The sequence below is a fragment of the Oncorhynchus masou genome, chromosome 31 (assembly GCF_036934945.1).
Source record: "Oncorhynchus masou masou isolate Uvic2021 chromosome 31, UVic_Omas_1.1, whole genome shotgun sequence".
NCBI classification, from domain to species: domain Eukaryota; kingdom Metazoa; phylum Chordata; class Actinopteri; order Salmoniformes; family Salmonidae; genus Oncorhynchus; species Oncorhynchus masou.
The window spans coordinates 11,893,305-11,911,617 of record NC_088242.1 but is presented as its reverse complement, the minus strand read 5'-3'; the positions used below and the strand labels follow the sequence as shown (position 1 = coordinate 11,911,617).

Below are 18,313 nucleotides of genomic sequence, written 5' to 3'. Positions count from 1 at the left end.
TCTCCTCCCCTTAATCTACACTGATTGAAGTGGATTTAACAAGTGACATCAATAAGGAATCATAGACTGACCAAGTGAAAGCGTTCCTAATGTTTTGTACACTCAGTGTCTATGCCCTATACAATGTAGAAAGGGTATATCTATAAGGTGTATAAAAGCTTTATGAATGGTTTACAAAGGACTTTTAGAGTCTTTAGAGCTCATAATATATATAGTTATATTATGCTCTCTAAAGACATCATACATGCAATGAACAGCCCCATTAACCCATTTTAGTGTCTGTAGCCTTGGGGCGACCACTGTCCCAGACCCATCAGCGTCTTCAATGAGAGAAGCACACACGATCACCGACATCATCACCAATACTATGGGTCAGTGGGTGGGGAGGTTGAGGACACTTCACTAAGGATGATTCTACTCCCTCCCCCATCATCATGGTGTCTACTCCCTCCCCCAACACCATGGTGTCTACTCCCTCCCCCAACACCCACCGCCATCACCATGGTGTCTACACCCTCCCCCAACACCACAAAGTACATACAGTACATTACTCAGTAGAGTTGCACACAATCAAATACTAAGGCAATAACAGGACATGGAAACACACACACACACACACCTTTCGTCGGTTATGCCTAGGTTGTCAATTTCATTTGTCACCTCTGCTATCTCACCCTTCAGCCTCTAGATGGAGTGAGCAAGAGAGAGAGAGAGAGAACGAGTGCATGGTACAGTTAGATCTATTTGATCAGTCACTTAATCACACACACGAGAAATCTGACCCTCCCTCAATCTCACAGAGTGGCTTTGATCCAGCTTCAGATAATACTAATACCCAAGGCACTAAAAGGGAGGGAGGAATAAAGGCGAGAGAGCGTGTAATTGGTGTATTTCGCTAACTGGGAAATATCTGCTTCTGAACAAGGACGTTTCCAGCATCCTGACAGGAGACACACAGGTATGTTGATATGTTGTGTAAGAGATGTTCCGTCTAGGCAGTCCTATGGGTTGTGTGCAGAGTGGGTGAATCTTCTACAGATGGTCCCCCACAAGTAACTGGTGCACCTTCTGCTAGCTGGGGTCAAACCAGACCAACCCTCCCTCCCGCCACCCTCTCTTCACCTGACCCAGATCTACAATCCCCTGCCTTCTTTGCCCTTGACACCAGTTTAACATGTTTTTTCTCTCTTTCATATGCACTCTCGCTCTCCCTTTCAGGGTCAGGTTAGGAGGGGGCAGGTCAAAATCTAAGCCCCTGATTGGCTAACCAGAGCCGCTAAGATCAAAGACACAGAAACAGAGAGATGAAACAAAGGGGGAGGCAGTCAAACCCACTAATGAACTCAATCAATCTCTTTACACAGCAGCACTGGGCAGAGGGGGATGTGTGTATTGGGGGTTGGTAGTGTGGCTTGTTTCTCATACATACTCTCCTAATCCTCAAAGCCGTGTACGTGCAGAGAGCAGCACACACTCTCGCATTCAGATCCAGACATGTGCGTATGTACATACTTACTTTGTAACGCTCAACGCAGGAGATGAGAAGCAGGCGCAGGGAGAGAACTATTTAATATAGACGGACATGCAGCGGAACAAGGAAAGCGTCTGGACATAAACACAACAAACAATACTACTACAGGGAACACAGAGGAACAGACATATATGCAGGGACAAATCAACAAAGTGAGGGAGTCCAGGTGAGTCCAATGAGCGCAGCTGAGTGTAATGATGGTAACAGACACATATGACGGGTACCCTGGCGCCCTCGAGCACCAGGGAGGGGGAACTGGAGCCGCTGTGACATACTTACATATGCCCTCCCAGGCCCACCAATGGCAGCGCCCCTGACCATCCATGTGAAATCCATAGATTACGGCCTAATAAATGCATTTCAATTGACTAATTTCCTTATATGTACTGTAGGAGTATGTCTGTAATAAAGCCCTTGTGGGGAAAAACTCCTGGCTGGGCCTGGCTCCCAAGTGGGTCAGCCTAGCTCCTAAGTGGTTGGGCCTATGCCCTTCCAGGCACACCCATGGCTGCGCCCCTGCCCAGTCATGTGAAATCCAAAGATTTGGAAATTATTCATTTATTTAAATTGATTGGTTTCCTTATATGAACTGTATTTTTGTTCAGTGTGTGTGTTAAAAATATATATAACACACACACACACACACACACACACACACACGTTCAAAAGTTTGGGGTCACTTAGAAATTGCATTTTTCTTTTTAAATATCAAACGTATCAGAAATACAGTGTAGATAGTTAATGTTGTAAATGACTATTGTAGCTGGAAACGGCTGATTTTCTATGGAATATCTACATGGGCGTACAGAGGCCCATTATCAGCAACCACCACTCCTGTGTTCCAATGGCATGTGTTAGCTAATCCAAGTTAGCTAAAATAAAAATAAAAAACTGAAATACCTTACATAAGTATTCAGACCCTTTGCTATGAGACTCAAATTTGAGGTCAGGTGCATCCTGTTTCCATTGATCATCCTTGAGGATGTTTCTACAACTTGATTGGAGTCCACCTGTGGTATATTCAATTGATGTACATGATTTGGAAAGGCACACGCACCTGTTTATATAAGGTCCCACAGTTGACAGTGCATGTCAGAGCAAAAACCAAGCAATGAGGTTGAAGGAATTGCCCGTAAGAGCTCCGAGACAGGATTGTGTCGAGGCACAAATCTGGGGAAGGGTACCAAAAAAAAAAATGTCTGCAGCATTGAAGGTCCCCAAGAACACAGTGGCCTCAATCATTCTTAAATGGAAGAAGTTTGGAACCACCAAGACTCTTCCTAGAGCTGGCGGTCCGGCCAAACTGAGCAATCGGGGGAGAAGGGCCTTGGTCAGGTCAGGGAGATGACCAAGAACCCGATGGTTACTCTGACAGGGCTCTAGAGTTCCTCTGTGGAGATGGGAGAATCTTCCAGATGGACAACAATCTCTGCAGGACTCCACCAATCAGGCCTTTATGGTAGAGTGACCAGACACAAGACAATCCTCAGCAAAAAAGCACATGACAGCCCTCTTGAAGTTTGCCAAAAGACACCTCTCAGACCATGAGAAACAAGATTGTTTGGTCTGATTAAACCAAGATAAAAACTCTTTGGCTTGAATGCAAAGTGGCATGTCTGAAAGAAACCTGGCACCATCCCTATGGTGGAGCAAGGTGGTGGCAACATCATGCTGTGGGGATGTTTTTCAGCGGCAAGGACTGGGAGACTAGTCAGAATCGAGGGAAAGCTGAACGGAGCCAAGTACAGAGAGATCCTTGATGAAAACCTGCTCCAGAGCGCTCAGGACCTCGGAGGGGGGGGGGTTCACCTTCCGACAGGACAACAACCCAAGCACACAGCCAAGACAACGCAGCAGTGGCTTTGGGACAAGTCTCTGAATGTCCTTGAGTGACCCAGCCAGAGCCTGGAATTGAACATCTCTGGAGAGACTTGAAAATAGCTGTGCAGTAACACTCCCCATCCAACCTGACAGAGGTTGAGAGGAACTGCACAGAAGAATGGGAGGAACTCCCCAAATACAGGTGTGCCAAGCTTGTAGCGTCATACCCAAGACAACTCGAGGCTGTAATCGCTGCCAAAGGTGCTTCAACAAAGTACTGAGTAAAGGGTCTGAATACTTAAGTAAATGTGATATTGCCGTTTATATATATATATATATATATATATAAAAACGGCAATATATATATATATATATATATATAAATAATCAAAAAATGTGTTAACCAGATTTTGCTTTGTCATTATGGGGCATTGCGTGTAGATTGAGGGGAGAAAAAAAACAATTGAATACATTTTAGAATAAGGCTAATGTTAAAAAATGCGGAAGAAGTCAATGGGTCTGAAAACTTTCCAAATGCACTGTATATAAAGTACCAGTCAAAGGTTGACACCTACTCATTCAAGGGTTTTTCATTATTTTTACTATTTTCGACATTCTAGAAAAGTTTAGACATCAAAACTATAAACATATGGAAACATGTAGTAACCAAAAAAATTGATTTATTTAACCAAATATATTTTATATATTATAAATTCTTTAAAGTAACCACCCTTGCCTTGATGACAGCTTTGCACACTCTTGGCATTCTCTCAACCAGCTTTATGAGGTAGTCACCTGGAATGCATTTCAATTAACAGATGTGCCTTGCTAAAAGTTAAATTGGTGGAATTTCTTTCCTTCGCAATGCGTTTGAGTCAATCAGTTGTGTTGGGACAAGGTATACAGAATATATCCCGATTTGGTAAAAGACCATATTATTTCAAAAACGGCTCAAATAAACAAAGGAAAGACAATTTATCATTACTTTAAGGCATGAAGGTCAGTCAATACAGAACATTTCAAGAACTTTGAAAGTTTCTTTATGTGCAGCCGCAAAAACCATCACGCACTATGATGAAACTGGCTCTCATGAAGACCGCCACAGGAAAGGAAGACCCAGAGTTACCTCTGCTGCAGAGGATAAGTTCATTAAAAAGTTACCAGCCTCAGAAATTGCAGCCCAAATAAATGCTTCACCGAGTTCAAGTAACAGACACATCTCAACATCAACTGTTCAGAGGTGACTGCGTGAATCAGGCCTTCATGGTCAAATTGCTGCAAAGAACCCACTAACAGCCACCAATAAGAAGGAGACTTTCTCGGGCCAAGAAACACGAGCAATGGACACTAGACTGGAGGAAATCTGTCCTTTGGTCTGATGAGTGCAAATTAGATTTTTGGTTCCAACCGCCATGTCATTGTGAGACGCAGAGTAGGTGAACCGATGGTCTCCTCATGTGTGGTTCCCACCGTGAAGCACGGAGGAGGCGTGATGTGTGGGGGTGGTTTGCTGGTGACTGTCTGATTTATTTAGAATTCAAGGCACACTTAACCAGCATGGCTACCACAGCATTTTGCAGCCATCTGGTTTGCGCTTAGTGGGACTATCATTTTTTTTTTCAACAACCTCCAGGCTGTATAACGGCTATTTGACCAAGAAGGAGATAAACGGAGTGCTGCATCAGATGCAGTGGTGTAAAGTACATAGGTAAAAATACTTTACCTCTCTGGGATATGTGGGACGCTAGCCAGTGAAATTGCAGGGCGCCAAATTCAAACAGAAATCTCACAATTAAAATTCCTCAAACATACAAGTACTATACACCATTTTAAAGATAACCTTCTTGTTAATCCAGCAAGTGTTTGATTTTAAAGAATACTTTACGGCGAAAGCACACTTTGTGATTATGTTAGGTCAGCACCGAGCCACAGAAAACCATACAGCCATTTTCCAAAGAAGGAGAGGTGTCACAAAAGACAGAAATAGCGTTAAAATTAATCACTAACCTTTGATGATCTTCACCGGATGGCACTCCCAGGACTCCATGTTAGACAATAAATGTGTGTTTTGTTCGATAATGTTCAACTTTATGTCCAAAAACCTAATTTGAAATTGGTGTGTTATGTTCAGAAATGCATTGTCTCAAACAAACATCCGGTGAAAGTGCAGAAAGCCACATCAAATTACAGAAATACTCATCATAAACATTGATCTAAGATACAAGTGTTATACGTACGATTATAGATAAACTTCTCCTTAATGCAACCGCTGTGTCAGATTTCAATTTTCTTTTTACAGTAAAAGCACACCATGCAATTATGTTAGGTCAGCACCTAGCCACAGAAAAACATACAGCCATTTTCAAACCAAGGAGAGGTTTCACAAAATTCAGATATAGCATTATAAATATTCACTTACCTTTGATGACCTTCATCGGAATGCACTCCCAGGAATTTCAAGTCCACAATAAATGTTTGTTTTGTTCGATAAAGTCCATAATTTATGTCCAAATACCTCCTTTTTGTTCACAAATCCAAATTCACAAAGGCAGGCACTTAGTCCAGACGAAAAGTCAAAACAGTTCCATTACAGTTCATAGAAACATGTCAAAACAATGTATAAATCAATCTTGAGGATGTTTTTATCATAAATCTTCAATAATATTCCAACCGGACAATTCCTTTGTCTTTAGAAATGAAAGGGAACGCAGCTCGCACTCACGGCCGTGCTCGTGACTTAGCTCATGGCATTCTGCCAGACACCTGACTCAAACAGCTCTCATTCGCTCCCCCTTGACAGTAGAAGCCTGAAACAAGGTTCTAAAGACTGCTGACTAGTGGAAGCCTTAGGAAGTGAAATCTGACCCCATTTACACTGTATACAAACCTACAAACCTCAGATTTCCCACTTCCTGATTGGATTTTCTCTCAGGCTTTTGCCTGCCATATGAGTTATGTTATACTCACAGACATCATTCCAACAGCAAAATAATTATTATATGATATGCATATTCTAGCTTCTGGGCCTGAGTAGCAGGCAGTTTACTCTGGGCACCTTATTCAGCCAAGCTATTCAATACTGCCCCCCAGTCCCAAAGAAGATAAACTACTACTTAAGTAGCTTTTTGGGGTATCTGTACTTTACTATTTATATTGGACTACTTTTACTTCACTCCATTCCTAAAGAAAATGTTGTACTTTTTACTCCATACATTTTCCCTGACAACCAAAAGTACTCATTGCATTTTGAATGCTTAACAGGACAGGAAAATAGCCAAATTCACACACTTATCAAGAGAACACGTGGCCATCCCTACTGCCTCAGGTCTGGCGGACTCACTAAACACAAATGCATCATTTGTAAATAATGTTGGAGTGTGACCCTGGCTATCCAGTCACACTTAATAAGGAATTATAAATTATGTTTACGTTAAATTTTGATACATGAGTATATTTAAAACCAAATACTTTTACTCAAGTGGTATTTTACTGGCTGACATGAGTAACTTTCTATTAAGGTATCTATACTTTTACTCAAGTATGACAATTGGGTACTTTTTCCACCACAAATCAGATGACCTGGCCTCCACAATCACCCACTCTCAACCCAGTTGAGATGGTATCGGATGAGTTGGAACACAGAGTGAAGAAAAAGCAGTCAACAAGTGCTCAGCATATGTTGGAACTCATTCAAGACTGTTGGAAAAGCATTCCCCATGAAGCTGGTTGAGAGGATGCCTGTCATCGAGGCAAAGATCGGCTACTTTCGAAAAATAGAAAATATATTTTAATTTGTTAAACTTTTTTTGGTAACTACATGATTCCATGTGTTATTTCATAGTCTATTTTCTGCATTGTAGAACAATAAAGAAAAACCCTGGAATGAGTAACTGTGTCCAAACTTTTGACTGGTACTGTATGCACATACACACACAATCCCATTGTAGGATCGAATTCTTCCAGATCAGAGGGTAAATGCTGGGTATGGGGGAAGTGCAGTACAAGGCTAGACAGAAACACACAAACACAGCCCTAGACAGAGCCTCATCTATCATGAAAGAGTGTAACGCTCTAGTGGACATAATGCATTCTCTTCCTTCTCCCCCTTCCTTCCTTCTCTTTGTCTCCCTCTCTCATGACTGGTTAGTGAAGAGGCATACTGTGCACTGCAGAAATTAGGGGTCAAGTGTAGGGGAGGAGGTCCTAATTCTTTGGACATGCAGTTCTTGGATTTCACATTTCAATAAGCAATTGAAACCGCAGAGAGAGAAAGTTGACATTCCATAACAGAATCAGCTGCTTTGCATTTAGCAGTAATGGTTTGAAAGTGCCAGCGGTTTGCTACTCTGTGTGTGTTACCTGTATGTCCTGCAGTAGTTCTTGTTTCCTACGGCGGATGCTCTCCAACTCCTGTCTCTCCTCGGGACTCAGATCATCAGGTACTAAGAGGGGGGAGAGAGCGAGCGAGGGGGGAGGTGAGAATAACAGTGCTCTGGGTCACCATGGCAACATAGCCTAGATCAATCAAAGTAATACCTCCCAAACAGCCTCCTAGCCACTGACTGGGGTGACACACACACACACACAACAAACCAGCCACATCCCTCTCTCTCCATCCATCCCACCCTCTCCCCATCCCGCAAGCACTTACAAGACCAACCAAAACCTTCCAGACGCCCACACAGGCCTGAACAATATATGCAGTACAAAGATAAGAGAACCACATGTCCATCGGGGAGGAAGAAAAGGACACACCCATTACACCATAGGGCAGCTGCAGTAGGCTGGAGCAGGGGACCAAACTATCAGCTACCATTTTAACATTGAAGCTGAGAATAACTTCACTTCCGCGAGCACACACACTCCCAAAATCCATGTGTTATTTCAGAGGAGGAGGGGGGGTATTTTTTTTCTCCCTCACTTCCCCCCGCAGTATTAGAGGCATCACTACAGTCCCGGGTTCGATCCCAGGCTGTATCACCACTGGCCGTGACAGGGAGTTCCGGGTTAGGTGAGGTTTCGGCCGGGGGGGGCTTTACTTGGCTCATCACATTCTAACCACTCCTTGTGGCTGGCCAGGTGGGTGCAGGCTGACTGTGGTCTTCAGTTGAACAGTGTTTCCTCAGACACATTGGTGCAGCTGGCTTCCGGGTTAAGCGGGCAGGTGATAAGGAGTGCAATATGGCGGGTCATGTTTCAGAGGACGCATGACTTGACCTTCGCCTCTCCTGAGTCCATTGGGGAGTTGCAGCAATGACACAAGATCGTAACTGAAGTTGGGAAAAGGGGGATAAAATACAACAACAAAAAAGTGGTCCAAAATAAATTCTGGCTGTGAGCATTAAAAAAATGTCCATAATTTCAGCCCAAGCAGCAAACTGTCAACCATGGGGGCCAGAGTGACAGCTAGTGAGACGGAGAATGCAGGTAATGATTAACATTTACTTAAAAAGGAAATAGTTGGTCTTTCTAGTTAACCTTTCCATTTCACATTTTTTAAACCTATGGTAGATTGAATGTTCACTGATGATTCTTTTCGTGGTTTTTCAGCCCTGGGGGCCAAAGTAACAGCGAGGGAAAGGTGGAGGAGCTGAAGAGAGAGATCTCCAAAACATCAAATCAAAGTTTGTCAGGTGCGCCGAAAACAACAGGTTTCGACCTTACAATGAAATGCTTACTTACAGGTTCTAACCAATAGTGCAAAAAAAGGTATTAGCTGAACAATAGGTAAGTAAAGAAATAAAAACAACAGTAAAAAACAGTAGCGAGGCTATAAAAGTAACAAGCCTATACAGACACCGGTTAGTCAGGCTGATTGAGGTAGTATGTACATGTAGATATGGTTAAAGTGACTATGCATATATGATAAATAGAGAGCAGCAGTAGCGTAAAGAGGGGTTGGCGGGTGGTGGGACACAATCCAGGCTAGTATTGGTTGTTTACCTCAGTTGAAAAGTAGAAAATGGCCCATTTCTAATCTTCTGGCAGTAGACCAGGGTTTCCAAAACTCGTACCTGCCCCCTCCCCAACCCACCCTGGGTGCACTTTTGGTTTTTGCCCTAGCACTACACAGCTCATTCAAATAACCAACTCATTGCAAACCTTTGATTGTTTGAGTCAGATGTGTAGTGCTAAGGCAAAAACCAAAATGTGCACCCGGGTGGGGCCCCAGGACTAAGTTTAGGAAACCCTGGTTTAGACTATGCAGTTTATACTATGCATTTCATTTTCTCTTCAGTGTTCACAGCCAGACCAAAAGGTGACCTTCTCTGCTTCACTGGCTGATATTGTAGGACCCCTCACTACTGCTGAAACTATAGTGGTCCAGCCCAAAATCTTTACAAACATCAGCAAGGCCTACAACCCAGATACAGGTAATAATCTACACTCACTGGTCCATTTCAAAACAACCCACACGTCACTCTGACTACCACTAGCAACTCAGAGGTTTGGGTAGGAGGTGTAGACAGCAACATGGTAATAGCTCCATAGCCTACAGTAATTGTTTCTGATTTTGGAGGTGTTTAGTGTGTGAAAAGAAAGCATAATTTCATGGGAAAAGTTTATCCTCTTCTCGTCCTCTGCTGCAGGTACTGCACCTTCACAGCACAAGTGAAAGGAGTGTACTACTTCCGATCCACTGCTTGTGATTATCTACCCTTCAAACACACATGTGTAACCATGTATAAGAATGGAGGGAAAGTGTAAATGTGATTCATCCCGATAGTGGTGGTTATGAGTATGTAAATAATGCAGCCACTCTAGAGCTTTAAGAGGGGGGATGCGATATTCTTGAGTCTCCCCTCAGGCAGGAGGCTTCACCGTTACCTTTTACAGACAAACTTTACGGTATGCTGCTTGTAGAAACATCATCATCTGGCAATGTATTTTAGAACCCAATTCATAGTCACATTTAAACCAGGATAAGCCTTTTCTATCTCCCGTGCACATACCTGCACATTTTAGGAGAGGAAGTAGTCGTGGGCCTATGTGGGCGGACATCTATTTTAAATCAATCCATTGAATATACACCATTACAAAGAAATCCATTTTTACATGCGTTTTAGGCAGGTCCTAGAAAACATTATACGACTAATAAAATGTCATTTCAAAATAATAGAATGGCATTTTTTTTGTTTAATGATGTTACTGGTCTGTGTAGTCTATCGGCTACATGGCTGTGCCATGCACAGGAAATCAAACGATATTTTGTTCATTAAAACAGACGAAACTTAAGCTACACCGATCACAGTCAACACATTTTGTAGTAGACTAAGAATATAATGAATAACAGAAAAAAATACAAATTATATTTTTCCACACTTGCGTCACAGCAACGTGTGGAACCACTGTCATATATAAAAAAAAGTGATTATTTGAAACAGAGCCCAAGCCCATTTTTTTTTTAAATCCACGTTTAATCTCTTTCCAACCCTCACTCCACTTTGTTAGGGAGCAGGCGTGGGGGTCTTACATTGAGAGTATCCTCATCATGATACCCATAGAAAATAATCATCTATATTTTCAAAAGCATGTGAGTCTCATCTTCATATTTCACAATCTCCGTGGGCTTTTGGAGATGCCTATACACGATCAAGCAAAATAATCTATACAATCTCTGTCTCACGTCAGATGTTTCTCAAACGGCAAATTTAGAAGTTGTTCCAAATGTCAAAGTTAGAAGTGTTTAAGGTTAAATTTAGGCATTAAATCCCAATTTTTAAAGGTTAGTGTTAAGTCTAGGCATTAACTCAGAATTCTTAAGGTTAGGCAATCACTCGAATGGTTAAAGTAAGGATTAAGATTTGGGGTAGGCTTAAAGCAAAAATATGAAAAACTACTTTCTAATTGCTGGACTCAAATACAACCTTAGAATCTGCCTGATTCCAAACACCCATCCGCCATCCCCGTTCACAACGCAAAACCAAAAACTACTTGTAGCTAACAGCGTTCACTGTTGCCCCTAGTGGCCGGTTACCACATCCATCTCCCGACGTCCTCAGACTAGGGCTGGGCGATATGGCCAAAATAACATATGGCATTTAAGTATTTTATGTTTTTGATTAATAAAAGTTCTACATTTGCTTTATGAGTAGTGTGTGATCCTTGGGTGGCAACACATATATTCTAAATTATTTCAATGGGTCTTTCTCCATTCTGATTGTATTGAACAGTATAAAACGATCAGCCTGAAAACAATGACTGGTAGAAACTACAGTAATTTTCATTATTGTTAGCAATGATTTAGGAATCCTTGTGAGTAAGTATTAGCTAGGTTGCCACTTGTTGTTAGCCTATTGAAATTGAACTTCAGTTCAAGAAAATAAATAGCTAGCTGGCTACTTAACCCTGTTGTCCAAAGCTAATGTTATAAGCAGCCAGCTTGCTTCATCTGGCTAGTGAGGCTCGACCGGACCGAGTTATGTGTTGTGAAGCTAGCCACAAGTGGAATTTGTGGTTTGCCTTCAAAATAAATTTTAAAAAAGTGTCATTGACAGTAATGCAAATGTATACAAATAGAATCATGCCATACTTTTATTTTGAAGGCTAACCGCAAAGTCCACTATTGTGGTTAGCTTCACATAGATGGTAACACCACCATTAATTAATTAAGAACAGTCTTATAAATTAGGGTTATTTTAGATGACACCTAGGTATATAGTTCTGTCTGCTACACCTCTCTCCCAAGCTCCTCTTTCTTTATAATGCACACCATATGTGCATTGAAGTACTGATTGAACTTTATAATATTTATAATATTACAATTATATTTATAATGTATGTATTAATAACACCTGGATAACTAACTTTCAATAAAGCATTTTACATTCTCCATTAGTTGAAATTAAGTATCTCACTGAAATATTACACCTATCCTGTGTCCTCAGATTAATGCAGATGACGGGAGTTAGATATGCATAGGCAGTGTAGTTGTACTGTTTTTTGTCTATATATATATGAATTACAAATCAGCTTTTGCTTAAATCATGTTTCTAGTCTATTGCATAGTTACAATGTGTAACCATTGATGTCCCAGGAGCAGGAGTGGTAAACACTGTTGAAGTGTATAACTGTAATACATGCATGCAGTTATGGCATCATTCAAAGAATGGAGTTTGATACACCTGGTATTGGATATGACTGAAAAAGAATATCTCAGAGATTCATACCTGAACAACACCTTTATTGCCAAGGAAGAGTACATGATCAGTGAATATATTCAATGTACAGGCTACACTTGCATCCTTGGCACAATAAAGCGATTATATTCCACTCAATCCATAGGCTTCATTAATGCCATTCAGACTTGAACTTGATACAACTATGATAGCTGAGGTTCATTGGTATGAATATTAGTTCAGAACCTAACGTTTTAGGTTCCGTACACAGATCAGCTACATAATGTAGCTAGCTACACATCCATAGGCATAGAGTTACTTTTATCCTCCACTACACAGTAAGAAAATAAATAGTTGTACATTCAACGTGCAGTAAAAGCTTTAGCTAGCTAGATTCTTTACATCCACTGTGGTTTGCTGGTTCTCAGGAGTCCCTAAAACATTAAATAAACCTGAATTACAATGTCATAACATTAGCTAGCTAGCTGGCTAATGTTAGCTAGTCAGCTAACTTGCTAAATAGTGATTTTCGTACATTTACTTTATGACAAAAAAAATATGCACAATCATTTGTCTCTACATTAACTAACATATTCCTCTAAATTGTACATTTTTTGCTTGACTCGTTATAACGTTATAATTCCTAACATTTGCTTCCACCGTAATGGTTTGTCAGCCATCTTTGCTGAAGAAAGTCACCAGGGATGAGTGGCTCGCGTCAAATTCGTCTCGATATGCATGATTGGTCATATAAAAAGCTTGGGACCCAAATGCATAATGAGCACTAACTCTCCCTTGCGGAGGTCTGGAGCAATGAAGCCGTGATGCTGGGTACCTCTAAGTCCCGCAGTGTAAGATCGCAACTTTTAAAGGAGGAACTGCTGTACCACACCTCCTCGTGCCTTATTGCTATTATAAACTGATTATCAACATAATTAGAGCAGTAAAAATGTATATGTTGTGTCATACCCGTGGTATACGGTCTGATATACCACGGCTGTCAGCCAATCAGCATTCAGGGATCGAACCACCCAGTTTATAATCAGTGATAGATCAGCAAACAAAGAGATGACCTATGCCACCTCCACTTATTTGCCCAGCCAGAGAATTAACCAAATATACATAGAGGTTCAGTGAAACAAAATCACATTGGATTGATTAAGACAAGTCACAGGCGTTTGGTTGGGAGTAGGCCTAGGCTACTGAGCAACTGCAAGTGAAGAGCAAAATAATCCGCTTGTTAAGCTACACAACAGCCTGGCTAAATGTTCTGATCAGTGTAAATAAATGAGCCAACTAGACAAGATGATCATGAGCAGCACTCACCTCAGCTAACATTTCCAAAGCCTAATTCTGGCCCAACCAATATCCAAATGGAGATTCAGTGGAAAGAAAAATCTAACATTGATTGAGCATGTCCCCCATGCTTGTCTCAAAGCAGCGTGAAATGGTGCAGAAATAGTCAGTAGTGGGAAAAGTACCCAATTGTCATACTTCAGTAAAAGTAAAAGATACCTTAAAAGAAAATTACTAGAGTAAAAGTCAACCAGTAAAATACTACTGGCGTGAAAGTATTTGGTTAAGTATATTTAAGTATAAATCATTTCAAATTCCTTATGTAACCGATGTGAAATGGCTAGCTAGTTAGCGGTGGTGCGCACTAATAGCGTTTCAATCGGTGACGTCACTCGCTCTGAGACCTTGAAGTAGCGGTTCCCCTTGCTCGCAAGGGCCGCGGCTTTTTTGGAGCGATGGGTAACGATGCTTTGTGGGTGTCAGTTGTCTGTGTGCAGAGGGTCCCTGGTTAGAACCCGGGTAGGGGCGTTGGGACGAACTAAAGTTAAACGGTTACATTGATGCTGTTGACTGGTTGCTGCGGAAAAGGAGGTAGTCAAAAGGGGAGTGAGTGTAACCGATGTGAAACGGCTAGCTAGTTAGCGGTGGTGCGCGCTAATAGCGTTTCAATCGGCGACGTCACTCGCTGAGACCTTGAAGTAGTGGTTCCCCTTGCTCTGCAAGGGCCGCGGCTTTTGTGGAGCGATGGGTAACGATGCTTCATGGGTGTCAGTTGTCTATGTGTGCAGAGGGTCCCTGGTTCGAGCCCGGGTAGGGGCGAGGGGACGGACGAAAGCTAAACTGTTATACTTATATTAAGCAACCGAGACAGCACGATTTTGTTGTTTATTTACAGTCAGACATAATTTACAAACGAAGCATTTGTGTTTAGTGAGTCTGCCAGATCAGAGGCAGTAGGGATAACCAGGGATGTTCTCTGTTTAGTGAGTCCACCAGATCAGAGGCAGTAGGGATGACCAGGGATGCTTTCTGTTTAGTGAGTCTGCCAGATCAGAGGCAGTAGGGATAACCAGGGATGTTCTCTGTTTAGTGAGTCCGCCAGATCAGAGGATAGGGACAACCAGGGATGTTCTCTGTTTAGTGAGTCTGTCAGATCAGAGGCAGTGTTCTCTGTTTAGTGGGATAGACCAGGGATGTTCTCTGTTTAGTGAGTCTGCCAGATCAGAGGCAGTAGGGACGACCAGGGATGTTCTCTGTTTAGTGAGTCTGCGACAGGGATGTTCAGAGGCAGATCAGAGGCAGTAGGGACGACCAGGGATGTTCTCTGTTTAGTGAGTCCGCCAGATCAGAGGCAGTAGGGACGACCAGGGATGTTCTCTGTTTAGTGAGTCCGCCAGATCAGAGGCAGTAGGGATGACCAGGGATGTTCTCTGTTTAGTGAGTCCGCCAGATCAGAGGCAGTAGGGATGACCAGGGATGTTCTCTGTTTAGTGAGTCTGCCAGATCAGAGGCAGTAGGGATCCACCAGATCAGAGGCAGTAGGGATGACCAGGGATATTCTCTGATTAGTGAGTCCACCAGATCAGAGGCAGTAGGGATGACCAGGGATATTCTCTGATTAGTGAGTCTGCCAGATCAGAGGCAGTAGGGATGACCAGGGATGTTCTCCTGATAAGTGTGTGAATTAGAAAATGTGTGTCCTGCTAAGCATTCAATATGTAAGGAGTACTTTTGGGTGTCAGGGAAAATGTGAGTAAAAAGTACACTATTTTCTTTAGGAATGTAGTGGAATAAAAGTTGTCAAAAATATGTACAAATACCCCCAAAAAGTACTTAGGTAAAAATACTATAAAGTACTACCTAATTACTCTACACCACTGGAAATATTGCTTTAAATATATTCAAAATTAGATGACTTTCATTAAGCAATAATTTGATGCCTTCAATTGCATTAGCCTACTTTATTCCAATATGTTCGTCATTCAGTAATATCTATTCCCACACTAATCCTCTATGGGTCCATCAAGTTGTGGTTAAGAAAACAGTGCATTTGGTGAAGAGATGGGTGAAGTGACATGCCTCCTAAAGTGTAGAACTGCCAGGAGGATAGTAGTAACGGGTGCTGCCTAGCAACCATCAAGAGCTTAAGAGTGTAGCGTGTGCCAATGCTGCCTCAGCATTACGGCTACATTTCATACTAAGCCGTAGGCAGGAATTTACTTCAATCATGACTAGGTCATGCGTGGCTTTGTTGCCAGCAATACCTTTCATATATAAAAGAAAGCGGACACAAAGAAGGTGGGATGCTAAAGTTGGCAGAAAAATGTGGTGAAAGGTGTATCTGTGACAACACCATGAATGCTGTAATGATTGGGTTAACGGGTTAACTAGTGCTGTAACCAATGGGTTAACTAGTGCTGTAACCAATGGGTTAACTAGTGCTGTAACCAATGGGTTAACTAGTGCTGTAACCAATGGGTTAACTAGTGCTGTAACCAATGGGTTAACTAGTGCTGTAACCAATGGGTTAACTAGTGCTGTAACCAATGGGTTAACTAGTGCTGTAACCAATGAGTTAACTAGTGCTGTAACCAATGAGTTAAATAGTGCTGTAACCAATGGGTTAACTAGTGCTGAAATGGTAAAGAGTCTATGTTAAGGCCACTTGGAGTCTAAATGGCTCCTCTTACTTCTATCAATAAACACATTTAAAACAACGAAGAATCATCTTTTGTATTGTGGATATTTTACAAATCAGCATTGACCTGATACATTTGTTAAAACTAGCTACCAGTATATGACAGCAGTTCAATGTTTCTGGTGGGTATTGAGAAGGCTTGGGTGGGATAGTTTGGTTACATTGTGTAGTCTTGTCCACCCAAACAGACACACGCATGCACTGTTCTGCCCACGCACTGATAAGAGCATGCAGTTACGGTTGCATCTCTCAATCAGACCTTAACACACACACATTGCTTAATCAGCTGATACAGCATGTACTATATTTTTGCTGTGTGTTTCCTGATGTCAAGAGGTGGCTGTTTCCTAGCAGTGTGACGATAATATGAGCGGGAAAAGGGGTAGACACACAGCGTGTAGTGTTCCTACCTGAGCGAGTTTGTCTCTCCCAGTCTTTCCACTGTTACCAGTATAACACAGGTCCAGACGCAGGTCTCTCCCAGAACACATGCTTCACCCTTTAGTCCGTCTAACAGTCTCCACAGAGCCCACTCACACACACACACTCCAGTCTTGTCTACTGTACCTGTAGAATGACTTTCCCAGGTCCAGTACCAGACACTTCTCACCCAGTCAAGCCCAGAAAAACTCCAGCTCAAAAAATAAAGTCCAGTCCTTGTCTAATCCAGTCTGGCAGTAGTAGTCTCTCAATAATATAGTCCAGACTTCTCTCCCAATACAGCAGACCAGCCTGGTTCTTCTGTCCCAGTGCAACCCACCAGTACCCCAGTCCAGCCAAGCAGTATAACCCAGACAATCCCAGTCCCTCTGAGCCCTCCAATCCCGTGGTGCAATACTAAAATAACCAACACTGCCCCCCTCTCCCCTGCAACCAGGCAGACTGTCCTTAACCCTTAATTACCTGCCAAGCTTACCATCTGTCTTTCACATCACTACACTACTACAAACTTGTAATGAGAGAGCGAGCAAGGTAACAGGCTAGCTGCTCCACCACACCACAGAGGGCGTGAGGAAGAGCACGAGAGAGCAAGTGTGTGTGAACCAGGAGTGTTCAGCTCAATCACTCTACCATTTGTTGAGAAATCACTGACATGACAGGGGGGGGAACCCTCCCCCGCAACTCCTCCCTCTTTCCCTCCAAGCATTATACACAGTCTCCACCCCGTGGACTCTCACACATAGCCCTAGGTATGTGTACTCATGACTGTCGGACTGTACACCTATGACCTCCAGCACTGAATATGATCTCTGACTTAATGATAAACAAACCATTATGCAACAAGGGGCACTCTGTCCAACTATTTCACTTTTCTTTTTCTTCTTTTTTTAAAAACAGGCAACATAAACAACTTGTCCTCTAAGAGATGTTACAATACATAAACCTCAGTGAGTCTATTACTCAATGTGTGCTTCCGGGTTGGACTGCTGCGAGTCCATTAGCTACAGTTTCAGTTACTGATACTAAGTTGATGCAAAGAACCTCTGGACAGACCTGATCCCAGTTTCCCAAAAGCATCAACTTCTTAAGGCTAGGGGGCAGTATTTTGACATCCGGATTAAAAGCGTGCCCAAAGTAAACTGCCTGTTACTCAGGTCCAGAAGCCAGGATATGCATTTAATTGGTAGATTTGGATAGAGAACACTAAAGTTTATAAAACTGTTATAATGTCTTTGAATATAACAGAACTGATTTGGCAGGCAAAACACAGAGGACAATCCATCCAGGGGGATAAGAATTGTGGTCATTGGATTTTCCAACAATTTTCTATGGGAAACACAATTTATTAGAATCCAAATTGCCGTTCCTATGGCTTCCACTAGATGTCAACAGTCTTTAGAAATTGTT

At 42.2% G+C, this 18,313-nt stretch overlaps 1 protein-coding gene across 5 annotated transcripts in view; it reads right to left on the bottom strand.

Annotated features, from left to right (window-relative positions):
- LOC135523426 (cytohesin-1-like) overlaps positions 1-18,313 on the bottom strand; it is a 44,443-nt gene that overhangs the window by 10,302 nt on the left and 15,828 nt on the right. For 2 of the 5 annotated variants that reach the window (XM_064950090.1, XM_064950091.1), the window contains exons 2-3: positions 7,712-7,794; positions 620-684 (exon numbers count right to left, since the gene is read on the bottom strand). In XM_064950090.1, coding sequence (XP_064806162.1) covers positions 620-684; positions 7,712-7,794 — 148 coding nt within the window. Of the gene's footprint in view, positions 1-619; positions 685-7,711; positions 7,795-16,875; positions 16,988-17,032; positions 17,499-18,313 lie in introns of those variants that run through there. The other 3 variants (XM_064950092.1, XM_064950093.1, XM_064950095.1) reach the window with 3 other exon arrangements.